We start from the raw sequence: 22188 nt of genomic DNA on the forward strand, positions 1-22188 counted from the left end.
AGTAATACTCACACTTCTTTTAAAATTGGAAACCTACGGGTTTTTTATGATTGTCAGAACTCGTGTTTCCTGAAGGACTTTTTTTTTTCTTTTTTCTTTTTCTTTTGGCCGTCGAATAGAGGGCTGAAGAGCGAAAAAGGGGCTCATAGCGAGGTTTGTGAATGTGTTCGAGATGGAATAACCCTGAGTTAAGTAGCTAACTGAAGTAGAATATAGATGCTAGGCAAATGGTTCTTCCGGTTGCAAGGCTAAGGATTTTCTTGCCCTATGGACGTTGCACACTAAGTTTATCCTTTTACTCACGTAAACTGATCCAAACACTTGAGTTATCAATAAAAGAGTTTATCCTTTTTGCACTACGAGTGAGTACTCTGTGTGAAAATGTGCGACTCAAAATGCAAATCGCAAGATGTACGTCAGCATGAGTTTCCAATGTAAAAACGCCATAAGATCTCAACTCTCCAAACTTATGGCGTCCACAAGATTATCATTCTCATTCCTCAGAAAAACTTCCAGGTTACTCCGAGGCAGATTGAGGTTCTTGCTGTACAAACATGGTTCTTGCATTTGATGTATATGTTGTAATGCAAACATGGAACGAGAGGGGGAAGATGGAGAGCGAAAAAAGAAAAGAAAGCTTCATCTGAACTTCTGAATCATTTCTCTCACTTCATCCAAGACAAGCCATGCTTTATGCCCTCCAATGACTTCTGCTTTCATCTCTCCATCTTTCCATAGCTGCAATGAAACAGGAACCCCAGTTTATAACACTTCCGATTCTTTTAAAAAGCAATTTTACCTAGGATTTTCTTGCTTGGATGAACTTAATCCGATCAAGAAAATCTTGTGCACTTTAGAGAAAAGTTCGAGATTGAACTGACCTGGATTGTTGGCATTTTCTGAGTAAATGCCACAAAGAGAAAACGATTGTCAGTACAAGGAAGATGAGATAATGATCCAAACAGTGGATAACCGACGGTAACCTGAACTTACAGAGACATTTCCTCGTTTAACCAGCGCCTGCGGCACTTTGTTGACATCCACACAATAGAATTTGATTCTGTTACAAGAAATAGAATTTACTCCGTTACAAGTTTTTCATTTTGCTAAAGTTGTTTGGTCACATGAAAATTACTCCCTAATTTGGTCATGTTTAGGAAGCTGTAACCAATTCGAACAGAGAAGAGTACAGAGGTACCGAAGTAGATTGGAGAATTAACAATAATGTACAAGGTTGGTTGTTGTAATCTTCGGGGAATATCTAAAAAGACTTCAATCAAACCCATCGTGAGCTGAGTTACAACAAGTATATCCGTTGATGCCAAAATAGTATTGTAAAAGTCGAGCTACAATCTTATTTTGCCAAAAAAAAAATTGGCACGATTGCACCACCAATGCAATGTCATTTTTGCATAACTACCTTTTCTTCTACCTTTGCAACTGCCTTTCTCACCTCTGAAGGTGGATATGGCAAGTTTGGCATTTGTAAAATTTGATGCCAAATTTGACAGTTGGAATGACATAATGTTTTTGGCACAAAGGTGAAGCGTATTTTGCAATTTTTAGTGTCAAATTTTCCCTTTGACGTGACATTTGGCCCAAGGGTGGGATTTGCTCATTAGAGTATTTGGTGTATCTTCTAGTATTTGAAATCATACTTTCCTAGAGTATAGATAGGGTTCTTCAAGCGGGTTAGAGCCGAGCTTAGAAATTTAAAACCACTTCACAATAGGTGACGCTCTGTTTGTGAATGATAACATGCACACGCGCACACATAGACGGACAGACACAGAAAAAGATTCTTACTGTGTATCATATTCAGCTGCCATTTTCTCCAATTTAGGCTTCAAGTATATGCACTTGCGGCACCAAGCAGCCATCCTTTCAACCAATTCAAACAATTAATTTACAGAACAAACTAAAACCTCCGTGAACCACAAAATCCAAATCATTCAATAACTTGCGACAACACAGGTAATAAGAATATGGGCCCGGATCCTCTCCAGTCCAATGGTTTGGACTGGGCGAGACAGTCCATACATTGACGTCCACTGGTATAATTAATGATTCGAATTTGTTCAAAAACTCTTCTATGGAAGAGTTCACTTTTCCATGAAAGAGTTTTACAACAAATCTTTACCATTTGCAGAAATAGACGGTTGATACATGGATTGTCTCGTCCAGTGCAACTTTCAGACCGGAGAGATCCATTCCCTCAGAATATAATGTAACACACACTTTATTAAGGGCAGATCCATCATGGATAACATCCTACTTATGCAGGAGTTAGTGAGAGGTTATCATCGTGATCAAGGCCTTGCTAGATGTGCTATCAAGCTGGATGTGATGAAGGCTTATGATAGTGTCGACTGGGCATTTCTTTTTGCGATTATGCAATGGATGGATTTTCCTTCACAGTTTATTAACTGGGTTAGGACTTGTGTCTCTACTCCATGCTATTCAGTAATCATTAATGGGGAATTGAAGGGCTATTTTCCTGGGAAGCGAGGACTGAGACAAGGCGATCCAATTTCCCCAAATCTCTTTCTTTTGGTTATGGAAGCTTTCTCTGCCATCTTGCAGTCTAGAATTAACCTTGGGGGTTTTCTATATCACCCTAAATGGGCTAATATTAACATTTCTCATCTGATTTTTGCCGATGACATATTCATTCTCTGTGGAGCCAGCCTTCAATCTTTTTCTACTACTGATGTCCTGTTAAAAGATTTCTATTCCTATACTGGGTTGCAGCCTAACTTCTAAAAGAGTGCTTGTTTTCTTGCTGGAGCTAATGAAGACTTAAAGTAAGTTTTAAGAGGTATTCTGGATATCCCTGAGGCAAAATTACCAGTCAAGAACACAGGGGTCCCTTTGATATCTACCAAACTAAGGTATTCTGATTGTGTGGTTTTGAAAGAGAGAATGCTCAAGAGAATTCATTCTTGGTCCAATAAGTTGTTGTCCTTCGGGGGTAGAGCTCAACTAAGAAGCTCTGTCTTATTCAGTATCCAAAACTACTGGTCGTCCATTTTTATCTTGCCCCAAAAGATCATTAAGGAGATTGAAAGTTTACTTAGTGCCTTTCTTCGGAAAGGCCTGGAGCTGAAATCTACAGGTGCAAAAGTAGCTTGGGAAGCAGTTTGTAAACCTAAAAATGAAGGTGGTTTGGGTTTCAAAAGACTTAAGGAATGGAATAAAGCATCTATGATGAGGCATCTATGGGCTATTTGTAAAAAAGAGGATATTCTTTGGGTCAAGTGGATTCATTCTTATATCAAGCATCATTGTTTCTGGTCTATAAAGCTTCCCAATGACTCATCTTGGACTCTCAGGAAAATTTTTGAACTAAGGAGGGCAGGGCAGTAGTTCATTAAAGTTCACGTTGGAAATGGTCTTAATACCTTTCTTTGGTATGATAATTGGCACTCTCTTGGTCCCTTGTACCTAAGATTTGGAGATAGGGTTGGTTCTTTGTTTGGTAGATCATTAAATGCAAAGGTCAGTTCTATTATTCATGATGGGGAATGGCGTTGGCAAAGGGGTAGAAGTGATCTTGTTAGGGATATCATTGCTTCCACTTCTCATGATCTTGTGCCTCATATGGATAGAGAAGATAGAGTTTTTTGGTGTTTAAATGCCAATGGCTGCTACTCAACTTTTTCTGCCTGGTCAGGTATTCGTTCATGTGCTCCAGAAGTGGATTGGTTTCACATGGTTTGGTATCCAAAATCGGTTCCAAGGTGGTCTTTCATTCAATGGATTGCTATTTTGAATAGGTTGTCCATGAAAGATAGGCTATCTGCGTGGGGTGTGCTAAATGATAGAGAGTGTGTTTCATGCAATGGGGGTTTAGAATCTCATGCCCATTTATTCTTTGATTGTCAGTTCTCCTCAAGAATTTAGCTTAGCATTAGAAGCTTACGTGGGATTATTCCTCATGCTTGGGATTTACATTCAGAAGTTCATGGGGCATTTCCAATTGTAAGAGAGGTTCCATCCAATCTCTCCTTTTCAAACTTAGCCTCTCTGCCTCTATCTATTACATTTGGAAGGAGAGGAATAATAGAATCTTTCAGCATATTGGACATGATTTTGCTACTGTTGATAAGCAGATTGTGAATGAAGTGAAAGCCTGTGCAGTCTCATGGAGGAGGATTCCTAAGACTACTGAGAATATTAGGCTTTGTCTGGGGTGGGGAATTCCTGAGATAGTGTTTGGTCTAGCTTAAATTGCTTTCAATTGTCAGTTCCCATTGTTTTATGGGTTTGTTTTCGCTGCTTATATTTGATTTTCAGTCTTGTATTGTTCAGTTCCTTCTCAAGGTTTTTCCTTGAGTTCTTGGGACTTGTCCCTTTATAAAATTGTCCAGTTCCCAAAAAAAAAAAAAATTAATGCAACGCGCGCACACACACACCCAGAGAGAGAGAGAGAGAGAGAGAGAGAGACCAGTCAATGATGATGGGTTGGGAGAGTTGCTGTGAAGTGAGTAGTATCTGATCCAGCTGATCACAATCCAGAATGGGTTCCAACTCTACTGAAGTGGGTCTTGGCGAATCTGGCCAGAAGGCATCCACTCTGAAATTTCTCTTTTCAATCTTCTTCCCATCGTATTTCCTGCGATCGAAACCGACCCAATATGATTTCAACACAACAGCACAAATCGCCCCGTTCCAAGATGTATGTTGTTGGTCCCTCTGAGGTGTTTCTCTGTACAAAATGTGAGGGTTTGGCGCCAATATAGACATCCCCCCCTCTCTCTCTCTCTCTCTCTCTCTCTCTCTCTTCAGCTTATGGGTCGAAATGGGATAAGATGCTAGCCTGGTGATGGGCCATAATTGAAATATTCGTTTCTGATTCTTAATTCCTGTTTTTCTATAGTACGGAGTACTATTATGCAATTTGCAAAGAAAAATACAGAGAGGGAGGGGTGAAAGCTTATCCGAAATTTGCCGACTTGGAAATCGCGAGGGGTGAAGGAGAAAGTTTGTGGGCCCGCAGTGGGTTTGGGGATGGGCTGAAAGCAATAGTGGGCTTCGCCAACATGTTTTTTACGAGGGTGATTGGTGTAAATGAATTGAGTCATTTGCGAATTGTTCGATACTCAATCTAGTAAGAGCTTCTTTGAGTGCTATCCGTCTATTGCAAAATAAAATCTGAAAATAAACCTTAATTTTTGGTTCGTTCTACAAAGGACTCGAACCTGAGCCTAACTATATTCGGCTTAATTAGTCTCAAGAATCTGGGGTTAAATTGTGATTAAAAATAATTTTGGGTCTATTTATAAATAATAGTATTATTTTAGGGGCACATATATTGTTTAACAATTCTTTTTTTTTCTCCAACTAATATGATATCAGTCACATATTATTAAGATTATGATCTTGGTGTTTTTTTCCTTCGTCATATATCAGGGAATATTGATGTAGAACTTGACAAAAAATTACTGAAAATATGAATTCGAGTCTAACTTTAGCTCAATTCGGCTCGTTTGAGTTTAATGACCCTGTCAAACCGAGCCTGTGCTTTGAAAAAAAATTACTGACGACCTAAATTCTAGCCTAAATTCGGCTCAGTTAGGCTCATTTGAGTGTAGCGAGCCTTGTTGAACTAAGCTCGAGCTTTGGAGTTATTTACGAACTGAATTTGAGACTAAGCTCGAGCTTTGGAGTTATTTACGAACCGAATTTGAGCTCACTTGTTCTGGCTCAAATAAAGCCCGCTCCGAACTCGAACCTAATTCATACTTAAATGAATTGATCCTGAATCTAACAGGTTTGACCAGTTTACACCCGTATTCCCATAAAGGTGACTCCCCAGTTGCGGATAGAATCGGGATCAAGTATTAACCCGGTTTTCATATTCCGTGCCCTTGAGCATCACTTCGTGCTGATTTGAAATAATACTTTCATTTTTCTAGTAACAGAAACGGAAACACGTTGATTAGAAATAATGAACCCTTTCTAATGTGCAAGTGGAGTGAAGTGTAGTCAGTGTCTCCTTTGAACTCTCATGCATTTGGGCAGAGTTCGATTTCCGGAAGTACCAATCCCTTTCCCAAGTCCCTTAGGATAGAGTTGATTAAGTTTAACGAATGAAAAAAAAAAAAAAAAAAACCTTTTAATGTAATCGATTTAGAAGGGAATCTGCAATAATGGAGTAGTAGTAATAGATATGGGGATATGGTTAATCCCTTAAAAATAGAGAGAAGAAAATGGATATGTTTAAGCGGTGAGTGTCAGACAAAATGATTGATAGACCAAAATTGCATTTTGCAGTTCAAATTTTTCTTCAATTCATTTAGGATTTTGATATTCACGCTCTACTTTTTATTGATGACACTCTACTTTGTTCATGAAATTACATCACGTTAAAAATGAAGCGCCATCAGTAAAAAAATAGAGCGTGAAAATCACTTTCCTTCATTTATTAGACCTTGAAGAAAAAAAGGTACTTTCACTTTTCTTATAGATACGGAAACATGTTGATTCCAAATTACAAAGGTAATCAACCTTTTTAAAGTGTAATCAACTTAAAAGGAAAGCATGTAGGAAAGCATATGTTACCATTCATATTCCCTAGAACAGATAGGTAAACCTAGATTCATACTTATTAGAGAAAAAGGCAATGCTTAAATGGGAAGAGAGACAGATTTTATTAACAAATACTCGATACAATGTGCAAAAACGAAAACAAAAACAAATCCCTGATGGCAGATGCAGCAAAGCATCCGTCCATCAATGACTGGAGGCCGGTCGCACAACTCAAAACCCTCTACTCTCTCCCCAAAACCAAGAGATCCTCTGTTCTCTATTATGGATTCATGTTCGCTTTCGTTGCTTTCGTTCTGTTCTTAGCCTTTACTCCTTCCTCAGACTCTTCTTCCCTGTGGTTCGCCAGCATCTTTACTAGTTTTAGCACTGGTAATAGCAGCATTGCTCTCAGTAGCTTCAGTTCTTCGGTTGTGAAGAAACCGAGAAATGGGACTAATGCCGGTTTGGGGGAAAAGCTGACGAATTGTGATTTATTTGATGGAGAATGGGTTAGAGATGATTCATATCCGCTTTATAAACCGGGGTCATGCTCGTTGATTGATGAGAAATTCAATTGTTTTGCCAATGGTAGGCCTGATGATGCTTACTGTAAACTCAAATGGAAGCCAATGGGTTGCAGTCTCCCAAGGTACGAAGACAGCGCTCATACTGGTCATATTATTTTTTTGTGTGGTTATTTTAAGATTTTCGGTTCATTTCTTTGCAAAAATTTTATTGGGTTTTTTCATTCCAAAACCTCTGGATTTTGCAGTTTTGTATTCTGAAAAACCCTGAATTTCAAGTGATCAATCAGAGTTTGTTCCAATGATTATCTTATTGGCGGTTTAAATATTTTTCGACAGAGAAGTTAGCTGTTGATTGACCGATAAGTTTTGTAGGGTTCCGTTACAAGTTCAAAAAAGCTATGTGACGTTTTTTTCAGAACGAAAATTTCATTGCAAAAACTATATGACTATTATTGAGGAATTTTGCGTATGCAGATTGAATGGAAGTCACATGTTGGAATTGTTAACGGGAAAAAGGTTAGTTTTCGTTGGCGATTCTCTCAATAGGAATATGTGGGAATCTCTAATTTGCATTCTCAGAAACTCAGCAAAAAATCAAAGCAATGTTTATGAAGAATATGGCAGCAGGCATCAGTTTCGGTCCAGAGCATCTTATTCTTTTGTGTTCAAAGTAAGAGTTACACTAAATTGAACACTTTTCTATAGAGCAAAACAAATTATTATGACATGCCTTCTCTCTTCATTGCGTGCGATTTGTGGGTAATTTATTGAAATTCCTTGGTTAGGATTATGATTGCACTATTGAGTTCTTTGCGTCTCCTTTCCTGGTTCAAGAATGGGAAACGCCGTTTCAAAACGGATTGAAGAAGGAAACGCTTCGTCTTGATATGATAGAGAAGTCCGCCGATGAGTATAAAAGCGCGGATATCTTGATCTTCAACACGGGACATTGGTGGACTCATGAGAAGACTTCCAAAGGGTAAAGTGAGACAATTGAAGTATTTTTTCATACCCAAAAATTTAATTTAGACTGGTTATCTTCTTCTTCTTTTTTTGGCAAGAATTGATAAGAGTGAAAATTGCAGGAAAGACTATTACCAAGAGGGTAGCAATGTGTACGTTGAACTGAACGTTCTTGAGGCGTTTCGGAAAGCTTTGACAACATGGGGAAGATGGGTCGACGCCAATGTTAATCCAATGAAAACTCTAGTTCTCTTCCGAGGCTATTCAGCCAGTCATTTCGAGTATAAAACGCAACATTGGTTACTCAATTTTCTCTCTGTTCCTTCTTTTGTTGTTGGATCCAAGGAAAAGACATTGTCTATAGCGAATTCAATGTCTATTGTTTTTTTCCATAGCGAATTCCTTGTTTCATCGCTATTGATACAATTTGGAACTGGAAATGTTAACAAAAAATGTTGTTTGTTTTTGTCACTCAACAGCGGTGGACAATGGAATTCTGGCGGGCAATGCGACCAAGAAACAGAGCCAATCAAGAACAAGACCTATCTATCGTCGTACCCACTGAAAATGAAAGTGTTGGAGAGAGTATTGAAAGGGATGAAGACCCCGGTGGCTTATATGAACATCTCGAGAATGACAGATTACCGAAAGGATGGCCACCCATCGATCTACCAGAAGCAAAATTTGTCCAAAGAGGAAAGAAAGTCGCCATTGAGGTCTCAGGATTGTAGCCATTGGTGCCTCCCGGGCGTGCCAGACGCGTGGAATGAGCTGCTTTATGCAGAGCTTTTGAGAAAACAAAAGTAGAAGTCGGAACAACAGAAAAAAGACCATAGGTGAATGGTGATAACACAAACACTTTCGTAGGTTGCAAATTGTATATCTTGTATTCATTTCTTTTTAAGATTATAGAATCAAACAACCACTGTCCTGCTGCTAAATTTTTTGGTAAACGTAAAACCGAGAAATAAATTGCGGTGAGCGTAAAAATTTTGTTAATAGTTTTTTTAGTGAAATACATTTTGATCATAATCCAAAAAGTAAGAAAAGCAGGCTCCCAAATACCTCATGTATCATGCAAGTTGGACAAGAGCAGGTTATAAATGCAGTTACACTAACCCGTTAAACCCGAATCCAACAAAATTCCCCAATTTCATTCAGAACAAACAATGCCCAAGACTATCACAGTCTGTATGAGCATATCAGAATTCAGATAAATTTTGATTTCTCTCCTCTAAAGCAACAGACTTGATCCAAATCCCTTCTCCAACGATCTTACTCTTATAGATTTATTAGTCAAGCACTCGCTCTGCCTCGAAAACATGCCTGGAAAGAAACTCTCACAATTACAAAAATAGGCAAACATAGGGAAAGAAAACACAATGTTCAAGCCACTGCTATAGCCAAAGCCAAGACTACATTTATACAGATGCAAAAAAACAAGAACATCTTGCTAAATTGTCCTAATCTCACAAAGCAGCCTGCTGGATCACATCGGCTTCCGATATGTTCGAGGGATATGGAAGGTGTAGGTTTACAAAGAGAGTGGTGTATTGTTAGTAGGTGGTGGTTGTAGCACTGCGGCCGTGGTGTTAGTGCCTAGTCCTTGCGGTGTCAATCACTGCAGTGGCGGCGGCGGCAGCAGTACTGGATGCCACACGCTCGCACGAAAAGCACACAGTGAGAGTGGTGGCGGGAAGCAACTGATTGTAGAAAGGTTGAGAAGTGTTCAAAACCTTCAACTCATGAACCTCCTTCTGTAACCTCCTGTTCTCTTCTGTCAGTGTCTCGTAGCATCTCTTCAAGTACTCACAATCTACCTCCGTCTGCTTCAACTTTGTCCTGTTCATCGAATTGCTCTTTAACTTTTACTACAATATGATTTTTCCGAACAAACGATAAGTGAACTAGGTTTCACGATCAAAAAGGGTTTTTTGACGCTAAACTTCATGAATTTTTTTTTTTTATTACAGGCGATAGAAGAATATAAGTATCAAAATTAAATCAAATAAGACATTAGACTATAATTACACTATGTCCAACTGATAGCTAGCCCATCATTCAAAGGACAAATAGTTAAACGATAACGTCCATTCAGGGAAAGAAATAATCAATCAATGCTTTTGGCGATGATTGATCTCCTGATCTCTCCTATGAAAATGTATAAGGTTGACCAATTAAGCTAATCCCGGTATGTTTTTCTTGAAATATTTGAAATGACCATTCGCCAGAGTAACTATCAATTAGGAGCAATTTGTTCTTGGATTAAGACCCTGTTCTGTTAAGGTTTTTATATTTTAAGACTTATTTTTTGGGAGATATATAGGCCATTCTCTTACAATGCATCTACATCACTTATTTTGAAACCATACTTCTACTTGGGACAGAGAGAGCTTTACAAATGACAACATCAATGGTGGATAAGAATAGAGTACCTTGCTCTTCTATTCTGAAACCATACTTCTACTTGGCGAGATCGAAGATTCAATTGCTTAGCCAGATCTAGCTTTTGCTTCTGCATTCATATACACAATGAGAGACTACAAAACTGAAAGCAAACCAAAAACGTACTCCTTAAACTAGTTTCCAACCACAAATTTCGTAGTCTCTCATTGTGTACTCCTTAATTTTTTTCATCATGATTTTTTACTTGTTCGATTTAGCTGATAGACATTCGAACAAGTAAAAAATCATGATGAAAAATGAAAAAAATTTTGAAAAATGCAATTCTGTTATTTTAACTTTTTAAAACTACATTCCATGCTGTATCGAGATGGATGATTAATTTTAAAAAAACTTAACGGAAGAACCTTAAGAAAATTACTGAACATCGACAATTAATACCAACAACTATCACTTAAAAATAATTACTCCTATCATCAAGTTCAAGAGAATCAAAACCCATCTCTCTCTCTCTCTCTGCCTTGGACTTACAGGGTTGAGGGTATTATGTTCTCTGAATCTGTCTTCAAGAAAAGCTGACTGTTCTTTGGAGAGCCTGAGTTTCTTCCGAGTCATGAACCCATTCTCTTCTTCTTCTTCTCCTTCATGATCACTTCCTCTTGAAGAACTTCCATCTCCTCCTCTCCTCTCTGTATCACGCTCGTTATCAGTGCAAATGCTGATTGTCTCCGCCGAGTCCCTTTTCCTTCTTCTATTTACTGACAAGTCCAATGGATTCTGAAATGATGAAATGGTGGTGCTAGGGGATGATAGCGACGCTCCTCCATCCTCTGATCTCTTCTCTGCTGCCAATGACGCCCGGTTCAGTACTTCTGCCCCTCTTCCTTGTGCCCTTGATGAACCGGGTTCGGAGGATACTGTTCATGAAATTTATCTATACGAAATCAGACTAACCACCAAAACAAGCAATTAATACCAATGGAAACAGGTCCTCGAAAAAAAAGGCAAGTATGTTTTGCTAATGACAAGTGTATCATGTATTAATAAAACGCGGTATATAAATTGTTAACCATTAATCCATAATTATATGAAAACAAGTCTGGTTTGGCTTAAATAAGCCGCCTGGCTTATCTTCTTTTTTTTTTTGGTCTATATTTAATTTTTATTGCATTTATTAGTTTTACGTAAAAAATTTTTTTTGTAGATTATTGGCTAGTCTCAATGAAAGAATTCAGAAAGATAAAAAAAAATAACTGTAACTCCAAATTTTTTTGAATAAAGAAAAAAAAAACCAACAAAAATCTGTATTTTTTACTGATAGTTATTTTTGGGGGCAAAGCACTTGAAGCTGTTTTAGCCGCTGGACAACTATTGATCACCGGTATATTAAGGCACAATGCTACCTAAGGGCCGAAAAATCAATACGTAACGTTCAATATTTAAATCTATAGCAAGCAATTTAATGATCGGCAAAACTTTAACAATGTTTCTTTTTTTATAATCAGATATTCAAGTCAACTCTAACAGTATTATTTACCGAAAATAAGAAAGGCGTTGACAGGGGTAAGAAAACAACTTAAAAACACATAGAAATTACAGAAAATGGTTTTGAGAGAAAAAAGAGGGAGTAGTGTTATTTACAGTTGTGAGTAAGCAGCCATGGGAGCCGGAGCTCTAAGGGTACTGGTTGATTGCGTGGAACCGGACAGAGAGGCAGAAGATCAAGCTGGACCACCGGTTTATCTGACGAGCCTCTTGTATTTTCTTGATCACCAAATGATCTGATCTGATCACTTCCAATATCCTTGGCCAAAGGTCCTCCTAAGCCCATGCAAAATCCTACATCATTTTTAACCCTGTTTATAGCACTTTTGTCAAGAAACGAGAATGACTTTGGGGTGTCTCCTAAACTCAGAGCCAATTCCATATCAGAGAGAGAGAGAGAGAGGGAAAGAGAGGGAGAGGGAGAGGAATGGTTTAAGATGGTTGAGGAGAGAGGGAGATCAGACCTAAATAAGAGTTGTGAATACCAAAGAAGTTTAAAAAAAGAAAAGAAAAAAGAGGCAAGTCCTGGAAAGAAAATGCAGTAAAAAAGGACAAGTCCAATTGCGTTTTTTTTAGCTTACCGAGGGTTCAGGGATGTTGCCGAGTAGCTCCCTCCCGAGCAGGTTTAGAGTGGCTGATTCAACCGTTCATCTCGACATGGACGACTCGGATAGAATATGACCGCATGCAAATCGCATGCAAATTCAATCCGTTCATTACTCAGTTAAGATCGAGCCGTCAATTGCCTACTCTACAAAAGCATCTCCCATTCTGGAGTATAGATTTTTTATTTATTTATCCGCATTCTGGAGTATAGATTGACCGACAATAATTTGTTGACGAAACGCACGTGAATTCAATATAAATATACAACGGTTCATACGTGTAGTGTTATTATATATATAAAAGGAATCCTATAATAGTGGCAGAGCCATCAATATTCATAGACAGAGTAATTATTTAACGGTTTTGGGCATCGTTGCGTAGTGCTCCAATACTCTTATGCGCCACGTATTTTGTGAGGTCTAGTACTATTATAGAGCATTTTAACCATGTTTATATGCAGAGTCTCTCTCTCTCTGTGCATGGTTCCCAATAAATTTTCTCTTAATTATTACCTTCATTTTTTTATCTATCTCTTTTTACACATTATTTAAAATCCCAAAACGAACAGGAACATATCTTTTACGCAAGGAATTGGAAATGTGTGTAGGTAATAATTTAAGAAGATGTCCTTGCGGCAACTTTTTAATATGTTTTCTTTTAATTATCGAATGTCCAAACTAAATTGCACACACGTCAATAAATTTCGGATCTTTAAAGTTGTCAATTCTATAATACATGTGACTTCAAATCAAATACGTTTAGGGTGATTAAACTCTGTACAAATTCTGTCAATGAGCTCTAGCCTAGTTGGCATCTCCTGGCCCTTCCCTTATAGAAAGCCAGAATTCGAGACCCGTCAGGGACATTTGTGGTTCAGAGTTATGAACAACCTTTGGGGCCCATATGGACTAACTTGCTTAACTTTTTCTAACCCCGCTAATGTATACCGTTTGCAAAAAAAAAAAAAAACTATGTACGCATTCTAGAAAATCGTTACAAATCAGTGGGATCGGGTGATCTGCGTGTCGTGACTCCATCCATACGTACACTTAGTTATGTGGTTATTTTCGGTCAATAAATTATCGCAACACAAATTCTGGTAATCACTCCCTTCTTTTTTAATGAGCCAACAAAAGTGGTTATTAATTAATGCCCTCCGGAAAAATTTGTGACTAATTGCTTCATGATTTGTTGAGAATATCATGTCAAAATAGCCCGTGATGGATACACCGGAAGCATTGAATAAGTACTCCATATAGTGTTCCACATCAAAACCTCGACAAGGCTTGTTGGGTTAACACGAGTTTGACGGCAACTTCTCCGCCCAACCATATCATCGTGTTTTACTTGGCCGGTCAAAGAGGAAACAACTTGGGAATAAATATTGGGCGAAGAAAAAACAGACCAAATGAAAATGACTACAAAGGTGATCATGCCATGTTGTCTCTGGAGTTCGTTACTAGTAGTCAATAAAATCCGTACACCTAAGAATAACACGATAAAAAAAGAAAGTGACATAATAAAAATTTAACCAAATTATCTCTTAATTTGTGAAAGACGAATTAACTTAATTATAAACAGCTCCCAACAATTTATTTGGATACCAAAATACTCAATTTTGGATACTCTATAAATACTATTCCTTTCTTTGAATGTCATTTTTCATTTTCCGATTTTAAAAATAAATGAAATCGTTCAAATGTTTAAATAGAATTATGATGGTTACGAAATTTGTGATAGACAAGCACAAATGAAACCCCTCAAGTGCTATCTCTTTTAGGACCAGTTCCATACAGAGTTTGCTATGATTTTCAATGAGGCTTCCGTTAGCAGACCATGAGATTGTGGACATGCAAAAAGTGTTAGCTAGTAAGTTGTTGTTAAAGAGATTTTAACCATTGGTCTTGTGCATGGGAGAATATAATGACGAGATTGGTCCCTCAAAATTAGCCGAGTCATGCGTATGTTAGTCCAGTCACGAGTATTCTGGTCCAGAGACTCCAGACACCTGGTTATTAAAAATAAAAAATAAAAAGTTGTAGACATGCAATATGAGTTGTTGGGTAGATGAGTGTGTATGGTGGTCCCACACGCGTGGCGTGGCTTTAGAAGGAGAAGGAGGATTGTAATTAAAGATCAAATCTAGAGGAAGGTGAGACCAGGTCAGATTTGTCATGCTTTTGGGATCATTGCAATTATTGAAGTCATGCAGGGCTTTAATGATAAGTACGATAACTGATGAGAGAGAGAGAGATAACTGATGAGAGAGAGAGAGAGAGAGAGAGAGAGAGATGGAAGAACCAGCCCGAGCCACCTACAATTCTCTAATCACTAGTTTGACAATTATTAGGTTTAATTAAGATCGAGCAGCGGCATGATTTGGTCAAGCGAATAAATTCTGGTTAATTTGGACCAACAGGAAATAATTTCAGCATTGTCTCAATCACCTAGCGGAAATTATTTGAGTAATGATTTTTTCCACTTTATCCCTGCGTATTTATTTTCTTCATTCGCCCAATAACGTAAATTTTTCGTTTTATATATATATGTGTGTGAAAGAATTAGATTATGGTTGTTTTTCTATCTTTTCATAGATTAAACGAAACAAAAGGTTCAAGTAGACAAAGAAGTGAAAATCAATTCCCAATTTCTTTCTTGGACAACTTGAAATGCATATGTAAATAGAGATAAGACTTTTTCACGCAGGTTCCGTAGACAATCTGTTCACGGAGCGGCGTAATCTCAACTGTCCATTCGCGTAATCAATGGATGAGATTCGTTTTCAATTATAACCGGTCACGATTAATTATTACCGGTCATAATTGATTTTTAATCCGAATCGTCCAAAAAACACTCTGGACGGTCGCGATTAGGCTCTGTAACTTCTTTTTACGGAAACGACCATAAAGAAGATTTTCTCATGTAAATAATGCACAATGTCATTAAATTCATGTCATATTATGCATGTAGTTTTGATACAACTGATTACGAGATGGGATGTTGAGTATATAATTTTGAAAATTAATGACAAAAATGAATTATTTTTATCACGCAACCTTAGACAGGATAGTTCCGACCTAACTTTTTGTATTTTCTCAAAAGTTGAGCGCAAGGACATTACCAAGCCCATGTCTTCTTGCTAAGAGAAAGCTCTAACATCATTCAGGCGTCCCCCAATTGCAACAGACCAACACCTTTAAATAAAGAGAGAGTGCATATCCTAATGTTCCATCGTTGCTTATTGATGCAGGCGCTCCACTTTTAATGTGAAGTTACTAGTAACTTCATGAATAAAATGAAGCGTCTGCATCATTAAAGGGAGCGTGAATATCAATTTCCTAAACTATTTAATTATCTTTTCAATTACTTAGTCTTTTTGAAAAAAAAAATTGATAAAAATGTAGGACTAAAAAAAGCCAATTATCAAAATGAGGCCTGCTATTGGTACCAATTAACCAAACCCGTACCAATGGGGTACCGACATGTATGCGGGGCCCACCCTGGGTCTCGCAAGAATGATCTCAGCCGCTTAATGGTTTTAAAAAAAAAAACTGAGTGAGTCCGTAAAAAATCAACTCAACGACTCGGATCATCCGTGCGGAACCCCGAATGAACCCCGCATGCCTGTCGTTACCCCATCAGCATGGGCTTGGTGCGGTCCCCTTAGAATTGTTGTATCAAAACAGACCACGAGGCATGAGGTCAAGACTGGGTGGTTCAGTCCACTTCATCGATAGACTAGAGACTAGAGAGAACTGAAGCCTCAGCCGATTAATTTTTCAATACCACGCCATTGAAAACTATGAATGAGACTCGGACGAAGAGGCTAGGAAAAAAACAGTTTGTTTGGAACGGAGTACTGCTTATAATAACCAGAACGATTGTGATCTAACTACTTACTGGAGGCGGGGATCAATCCCGCTGTTGTTGGCGGACATACGGGCCTCGTCCCGATCTTGAAGGCGTGATCCAAACTGTTCACTCTGTAGAGATCGACAAAATCAAGTTGAAAGGACATTTGCAACTTGGTTAGCAAATCATGTTTTTAATTTCTTCGGTAAATGAAAATAGCAAAAAGGATAATAAAAAGAGTCAATATCAACATATTCCCTCCGTCTCAAATTGTTTGTCCGGTCCGCAAAACGAGGACTAAAAAATAATGCATTTCTCTCAAGAAAAATTTTAAATTTTTTTCATAAATTAAAAGAACGCATCGATATCTAGTAAATTGTTAAAAAAAAATTTAATTTTTCTTGCAAAAATTGTATTATTTTTATGTTATTGTTTTGCGGACCGGACAAATATTATGGGACGGAGGGAGTACTATTTTTAGTTTATTTGCTGGAGCTTATGATTCTGATGGACTTGATTTTTGAGATAAGACTTTCCTTCTCATTGAGCTCTATAAAGTAAACAGCTCGGATAATAGTTTTTGAGCTCGGGACAAGGCCTATATAATCGGCACAAGTAATGTTTTTGAGCTCCGAACAAGGTCCATATGACCGGTACAGCAGGCTGCTGAGCCACGTCACCTAATTCACATTGTTCCAGTGGCTTGGAAGGAAAAATTTAAATTTTTTTCATAAATTAAAAGAACTCATCGATATCTAGTAAATTGTTAAAAAAAACTTTTAATTTTTCTTGCAAAAATTGTATTATTTTTACGTTATTGTTTTGCGGACCGACCAAATATTATGGGACAAAGAGAGTACTATTTTAGTTTATTTGTTGGAGCTTATGATTCTGATGGACTTCATTTTTGAGACAAGACTTTCCTTCTCATTGAGCTCTATAAGGTGAACAGCTCGGATAATAGTTTTTGAGCTCAGGACAAGGCCTATATAATCGGTACAGATCATATTTTTAAGCTCAGGACGAGGTCCATATGACCGGCACAGCAGGCTGCTGAGCCGCGTCACCTAATTCACATTGTTCCAGTGCCTTGGAAGGAAAAATTTCAAGTTCACGTGCAGGTAGGACCATACACAAGTTTGAAAGCAAACAAAAAAGAAAAGAAATCAACTCTATGCCTTCTAGATATTCGTTTGTCAAATGATTGGATTTTGCAAGTTGTAAGAGTAGATTAAATTAAATTAAGCTAAAATAAATTAATTGTAGAAAGTCAAATTTTGGACCATGAATTATTATGCAGTCTCATAGCTCGCAATTGAAACTTTTCCATTAAAAATTTCAGGAATCTCCAATAGGATCCCTGGCCAAGATGGGGCTAAAACTGTGGGAATTCTTTATTTCTCTGCCAATAAGTTATATGCAATTAATTTTGAGGGCTGGTTTGGCCTAATAAAAAGCTGAATTATTTTTTTGTTGTTATTCAAATTTTATTTCAATTCATTAGTTTTGCGTAAATGTTTTTTTTTTTTTTTGGATTATTGGTTTGTTTCTGGTAGAGGAAATTTAAAAGTAAAAAATTTGAACCAAATTAATTGTTTTTTTGAAAAAGACAAGATTAAGCCAAAAAGTCTACCTGCTTTAAATTATTTTTGTCTTTGGTGAAATTTTTTAATATTTTGATTATAATTTTTACCTTTTAAATTTCTCAAACTAATTAGCCACAAAAAAAAGACACAAAATATAATAAATTGAATAAAAACAAAAGATTAATCGGACTTTTCTTAGGCCAAACTGGCCCGTAGTTGATTAGGAGTATAATAAAATCAAGATGTGCCTATTAAACAACTTTATGTACTTGGTGGATCCAGGATTTTGGTTTGAGGGGGTGGCTTAATGCATACCTAACCTCCGTCCAATTTTCATTGTTCATTATTCCATTTGTCTCTTTTATATCTTTTGCCTATATCTTTTAGTGTGGATGAAAAATATGTAATATTGATCTTGTTTGATAGATCTCGATTAATTATTTAATACAAAGTTTTTAAAATTATGAAAAATATTATAGATTGAAAGACATAAGCAATTCAAAAATGTCACGCAATTCAAAAATGGATAATGAAAATGGAACGGAGGGAGTATTTCATCTAACTGTATAATTATAGTGTAAAACTTATGCTTTCCAATATAGTAAGTACGGAGTAATACATTTGTACATTAAAATAATTTTAGGCTAATGCAGTACAACTATATGAATCATTTTGTTTTTTTTTTTTTAGCCTACGACAGCACTCACATGCTTATATTTTTATCTATAAAAGAATCTGAGATATGGGTATGTAAACTTATTTTTTTATTAAATCAAACCAATATTTTTAAGATTATAATAACATTTTACACTAACAATATCAATAATATTTAAACCAAATATCATAACATAGACTTTTACCCTAATGTAGCTCCGCCATTGGTTCCTGTTGTAAAACTCGATAGGACCCTTCGAGATATCACCGTCACGATCTGAGACGTTCATTTTACAAAGCGTACCTACACTTATGTAGTATGAAAAAATTAGGTAGCATCATGTATCAATAGTCACATGATCCAACGACATAAATCTGCAAAGAATGGAGTGATTTCAAAATTGAACAATCAGATCCACAAATTAATATATCTTGCTTAGTGGTTATAAATTTATGAATAACCTGATTTTTAAGACCCTGAAAGTGTTCAGAGGGCTCTAGAAATTCAACAATTCGGATGGTGATGATGATATCTCAAAGACCCTTATTTAGGTGCACTACAACCCCATATATACTCAACTATAATTTCGAATTCAACAATCACGATATTTTCTCAGCACTTTTGTCGATGCGTTAAACAAAACTCATGCGAATAGAACTTGATATGATAGTATGATAAGATTTTATACTAATTTCAATTGATTTCCTTTTATTGCGGGCGTTGTGGGGACCTAATTTTTGCTCTCCGTAACTGCGAAAAAAGTTTGCCGAAGCATAGTAATGATGAGATGCTTGTTCACATCTAACAAAGGATTTGAAAACATGGAGAGTAGAGAATAATTGAAGTTGAGTATGTTGAATCAAGATTCAAGACAATTATGGAATTGGGACTTTCGTTGAGAAAACTTATCTTGTGATGCAATGATGAAGGGAATGGGAGACAATTCAGTTTCAAATCAAGTTGTATCAATGATTTTCTCGGCCCCACATATGTAGGATTCATATTGGAAAGGGTCCAAATTCTCGAACATTATTATTGTTACGCGAAATAGACGTATTCACGGAGCCGCGCGATCTCGGCCGTTCCTTTCGGCATTAATTTACTCAGCGACTGGCGCTGGAGATGGTGACCAATGCAGAAGAAAATATTGACCATTGATGGTGGTTATTTGATAAAAAAATAAAAAATAAAAATAATAGTGACAATACTAACAGATATAGTTACCTATGAAAATCTGAACTCTATTCCAACTCTTCTCTGTATCTTGCAAACAACTCTCTTCGAAAATCTAGACTCTGTAATATGCCAATAACTTCAACAGACAACAAGGCTCCCGTTCCTGAACTCCAAATAAGTACTTATTTTTTAAAAAGTCAATTTCAAGCTCAAAAATAATATGTTTATGCAAATAATTTTCTTAGATATATGGATCTTATTTGAAATATCTTGATGAGATCTTTTATACAGTGCAAAAAAATTAAAAAATTATTTTTCATTTACATTATTTTTGAGTTTAAAAATGTGAAATAAGTATTTATTTTTTAAGAATGTGTTCTGAAACGGGTAAGAGTTCCTTGAAAAAGTTTCATAAACATCTTAACCGTCCAAAACACTTTTGAACACGTGGTCATATTTCACCTCCGTAAACAACTGTTCACAGAACTCTCTGTTAAAAAGATTTTCTCATTATTGTGCATTGGGCTCAAAGCATCCAGAGCAAGTTCCTCCGTTTGTCCCAAAAGGGGTGGTTATCGTCAAGATGTTTGGGAGTTAAGGGACTTTTTTCTCTTCAGATCCCAAGCTCAAGGGATCATCATGAACTCTGGAATTAGTCATTCGAGATTTTGTTTTGATTCTAATCCGGCCAACCGCCAATGGATTTTAATCGGGCCAACAGCCAATATAGGAGATGGAATAATTTTCCAGAATCTATTGGAGGACTCCGAGATAAGTCACATAACGCGGTGTAGATTTGGTGTGCCCAAAGGTTGTACACGTAGCTTTATTGACAGAAAATTGGGTTGACCTGAACACCACGCGTTTTGGAGGGGAGCGGTACCGTTTTTCTATTGGAGATTAGTGAAACTGCATCATTAGCAGGGGACAAATTCCGCAGCAGCAATCATTTGTTTGGGGGATTGATGAGAGTAATTTTGTTCATCCTGTTTTAAAGAGGGTAAATATTATCATATCTCTCATCTCGGTCGAAATGGTGTAGGAATCACAAAAATTTTGTTGTCCTTGTACCAAAAAGTGAAAAGATTTCGTAATCCTTACACTATTTCGACCGATAAAAGGAAGGATAATGTTCATCTTTTTTAGAGAAGGTGAATAAAATCATTCTCGGAATTGATAAATGATGATCTCTGGAGAGAGTAAAATTAACTTCTTTTTATATAACTCCAGTCTTTGACCGAGTATTGGAGCCCCTTGATTAATTTTTGGGTTCAAAATATCAACGCCCACTTGCGTGGATCTCAATTAAGCTCTGTATATACTGAGCCTAAAAAAATTGATAGCATCTCAGAGACTTCAAATTTGATATATCTTAGCAGGGAACTTGAAATGCAACTTCAAATTTGATATATCTTAGCAGGGAACTTGAAATGCAACTTCTTGGACAAAATCAATTCCCAATTTCTTTCTTGGACAACTTGAAATGCATAAGTACATAATGCACAATGTCATTAACTTCATGTCATATTAAGCATGTAGTTCTGATACAACTGTTTAAGAAATCGGATGTTGAGTATATAATTTCGAAAATTAATGACAAAAATGATTTATTTTTATTACGCAATCTCAGACAGGATATTTTCGACCACACTTTTTGTAGGTTCTCGAAAGTTGAGCGCAAGGGCATTACGGAGCCCATGTCTTGCTATCTAAGAGGGCTATAAGGTCATTCAGGCATCCCCCAACTGCAAGATACCAACACCTTCTAAATAAAGAGATAGCACATATTCTAATGTTCCACCGTAGCTTTATATTTGTGTTGTCTTTTTACCTTAAACTATTTAATTATCTCTTGAATTTCTTACTCTTTCAGGAAAAATGGCAAAAATATAGGACTAAAAAATGCCAATTATCAAAATAGACCACGAGACATGAGGTCAATATGGATGCCCATTCTGATATGTTTCGTTACTATCATTTATAAAATCTTATACTATCGTTTGACAAAAAATGTGTACTTGTTAATGTATCTCAAACTTAACGTATGCAACTTAATTAGAGTGCGTACTTAAGAACCTTCGACTTTGTATGTACATAAATAGTATAAATTACCATATGTCGATCCACCAATATCGAAAACTGTGGCATACTCCTCTGTAATTAGTAGGGCTTGAAGGAAATCGTTTGGGAGTAGAACTTCTCTGTACATATATGGCCAGTATGCAATGGTTATTCTCGTAGCATTGGAAAGTCCCTATTAAAATGCAAACAGCAAATTAATAATTTAATACAAGCCTCCTTTACAATGAGCACAACATACGTGCGAACATTTATTGAAAAACAC

At 36.9% G+C, this 22188-nt stretch overlaps 3 protein-coding genes across 4 annotated transcripts; 1 reads left to right on the forward strand and 2 right to left on the reverse strand.

The window, feature by feature from the left end:
• Window positions 1-127: 127 nt before the first annotated feature.
• LOC131324309 (thioredoxin-like 3-1, chloroplastic) lies at window positions 128-4906 on the reverse strand. Of its 2 annotated transcripts, XM_058356233.1 has the most exons (6): window positions 4448-4906; window positions 1807-1881; window positions 994-1060; window positions 882-899; window positions 630-738; window positions 128-140 (listed from the first exon to the last, which is right to left on the reverse strand). In XM_058356233.1, the coding sequence occupies exons 1-5, from the start codon at window positions 4744-4746 to the stop codon at window positions 640-642; spliced, it is 558 nt and encodes a 185-aa protein (XP_058212216.1). In that variant the 5' UTR covers window positions 4747-4906; the 3' UTR covers window positions 128-140; window positions 630-639. The 2 variants fall into 2 exon arrangements, with proteins under 2 accessions (XP_058212216.1, XP_058212215.1); XM_058356232.1 differs by lacking the exon at window positions 128-140 and having other exon boundaries at window positions 310-738.
• A 1801-nt stretch (window positions 4907-6707) lies between these two features.
• On the forward strand, window positions 6708-8962 carry LOC131323704 (protein trichome birefringence). The gene is made up of 5 exons (XM_058355552.1): window positions 6708-7180; window positions 7533-7728; window positions 7844-8037; window positions 8144-8302; window positions 8501-8962. The coding sequence occupies exons 1-5, from the start codon at window positions 6708-6710 to the stop codon at window positions 8826-8828; spliced, it is 1350 nt and encodes a 449-aa protein (XP_058211535.1). The 3' UTR covers window positions 8829-8962.
• Window positions 8963-9283: 321 nt separating this feature from the next.
• LOC131324307 (homeobox-leucine zipper protein HOX11) lies at window positions 9284-12407 on the reverse strand. Its single transcript, XM_058356230.1, has 4 exons — window positions 12066-12407; window positions 10956-11341; window positions 10457-10536; window positions 9284-9863 (listed from the first exon to the last, which is right to left on the reverse strand). The coding sequence occupies exons 1-4, from the start codon at window positions 12349-12351 to the stop codon at window positions 9614-9616; spliced, it is 1002 nt and encodes a 333-aa protein (XP_058212213.1). The 5' UTR covers window positions 12352-12407; the 3' UTR covers window positions 9284-9613.
• Window positions 12408-22188: the final 9781 nt, after the last annotated feature.

The sequence above is a fragment of the Rhododendron vialii genome, chromosome 4a (genome assembly GCF_030253575.1).
Source record: "Rhododendron vialii isolate Sample 1 chromosome 4a, ASM3025357v1".
Taxonomy (NCBI): domain Eukaryota; kingdom Viridiplantae; phylum Streptophyta; class Magnoliopsida; order Ericales; family Ericaceae; genus Rhododendron; species Rhododendron vialii.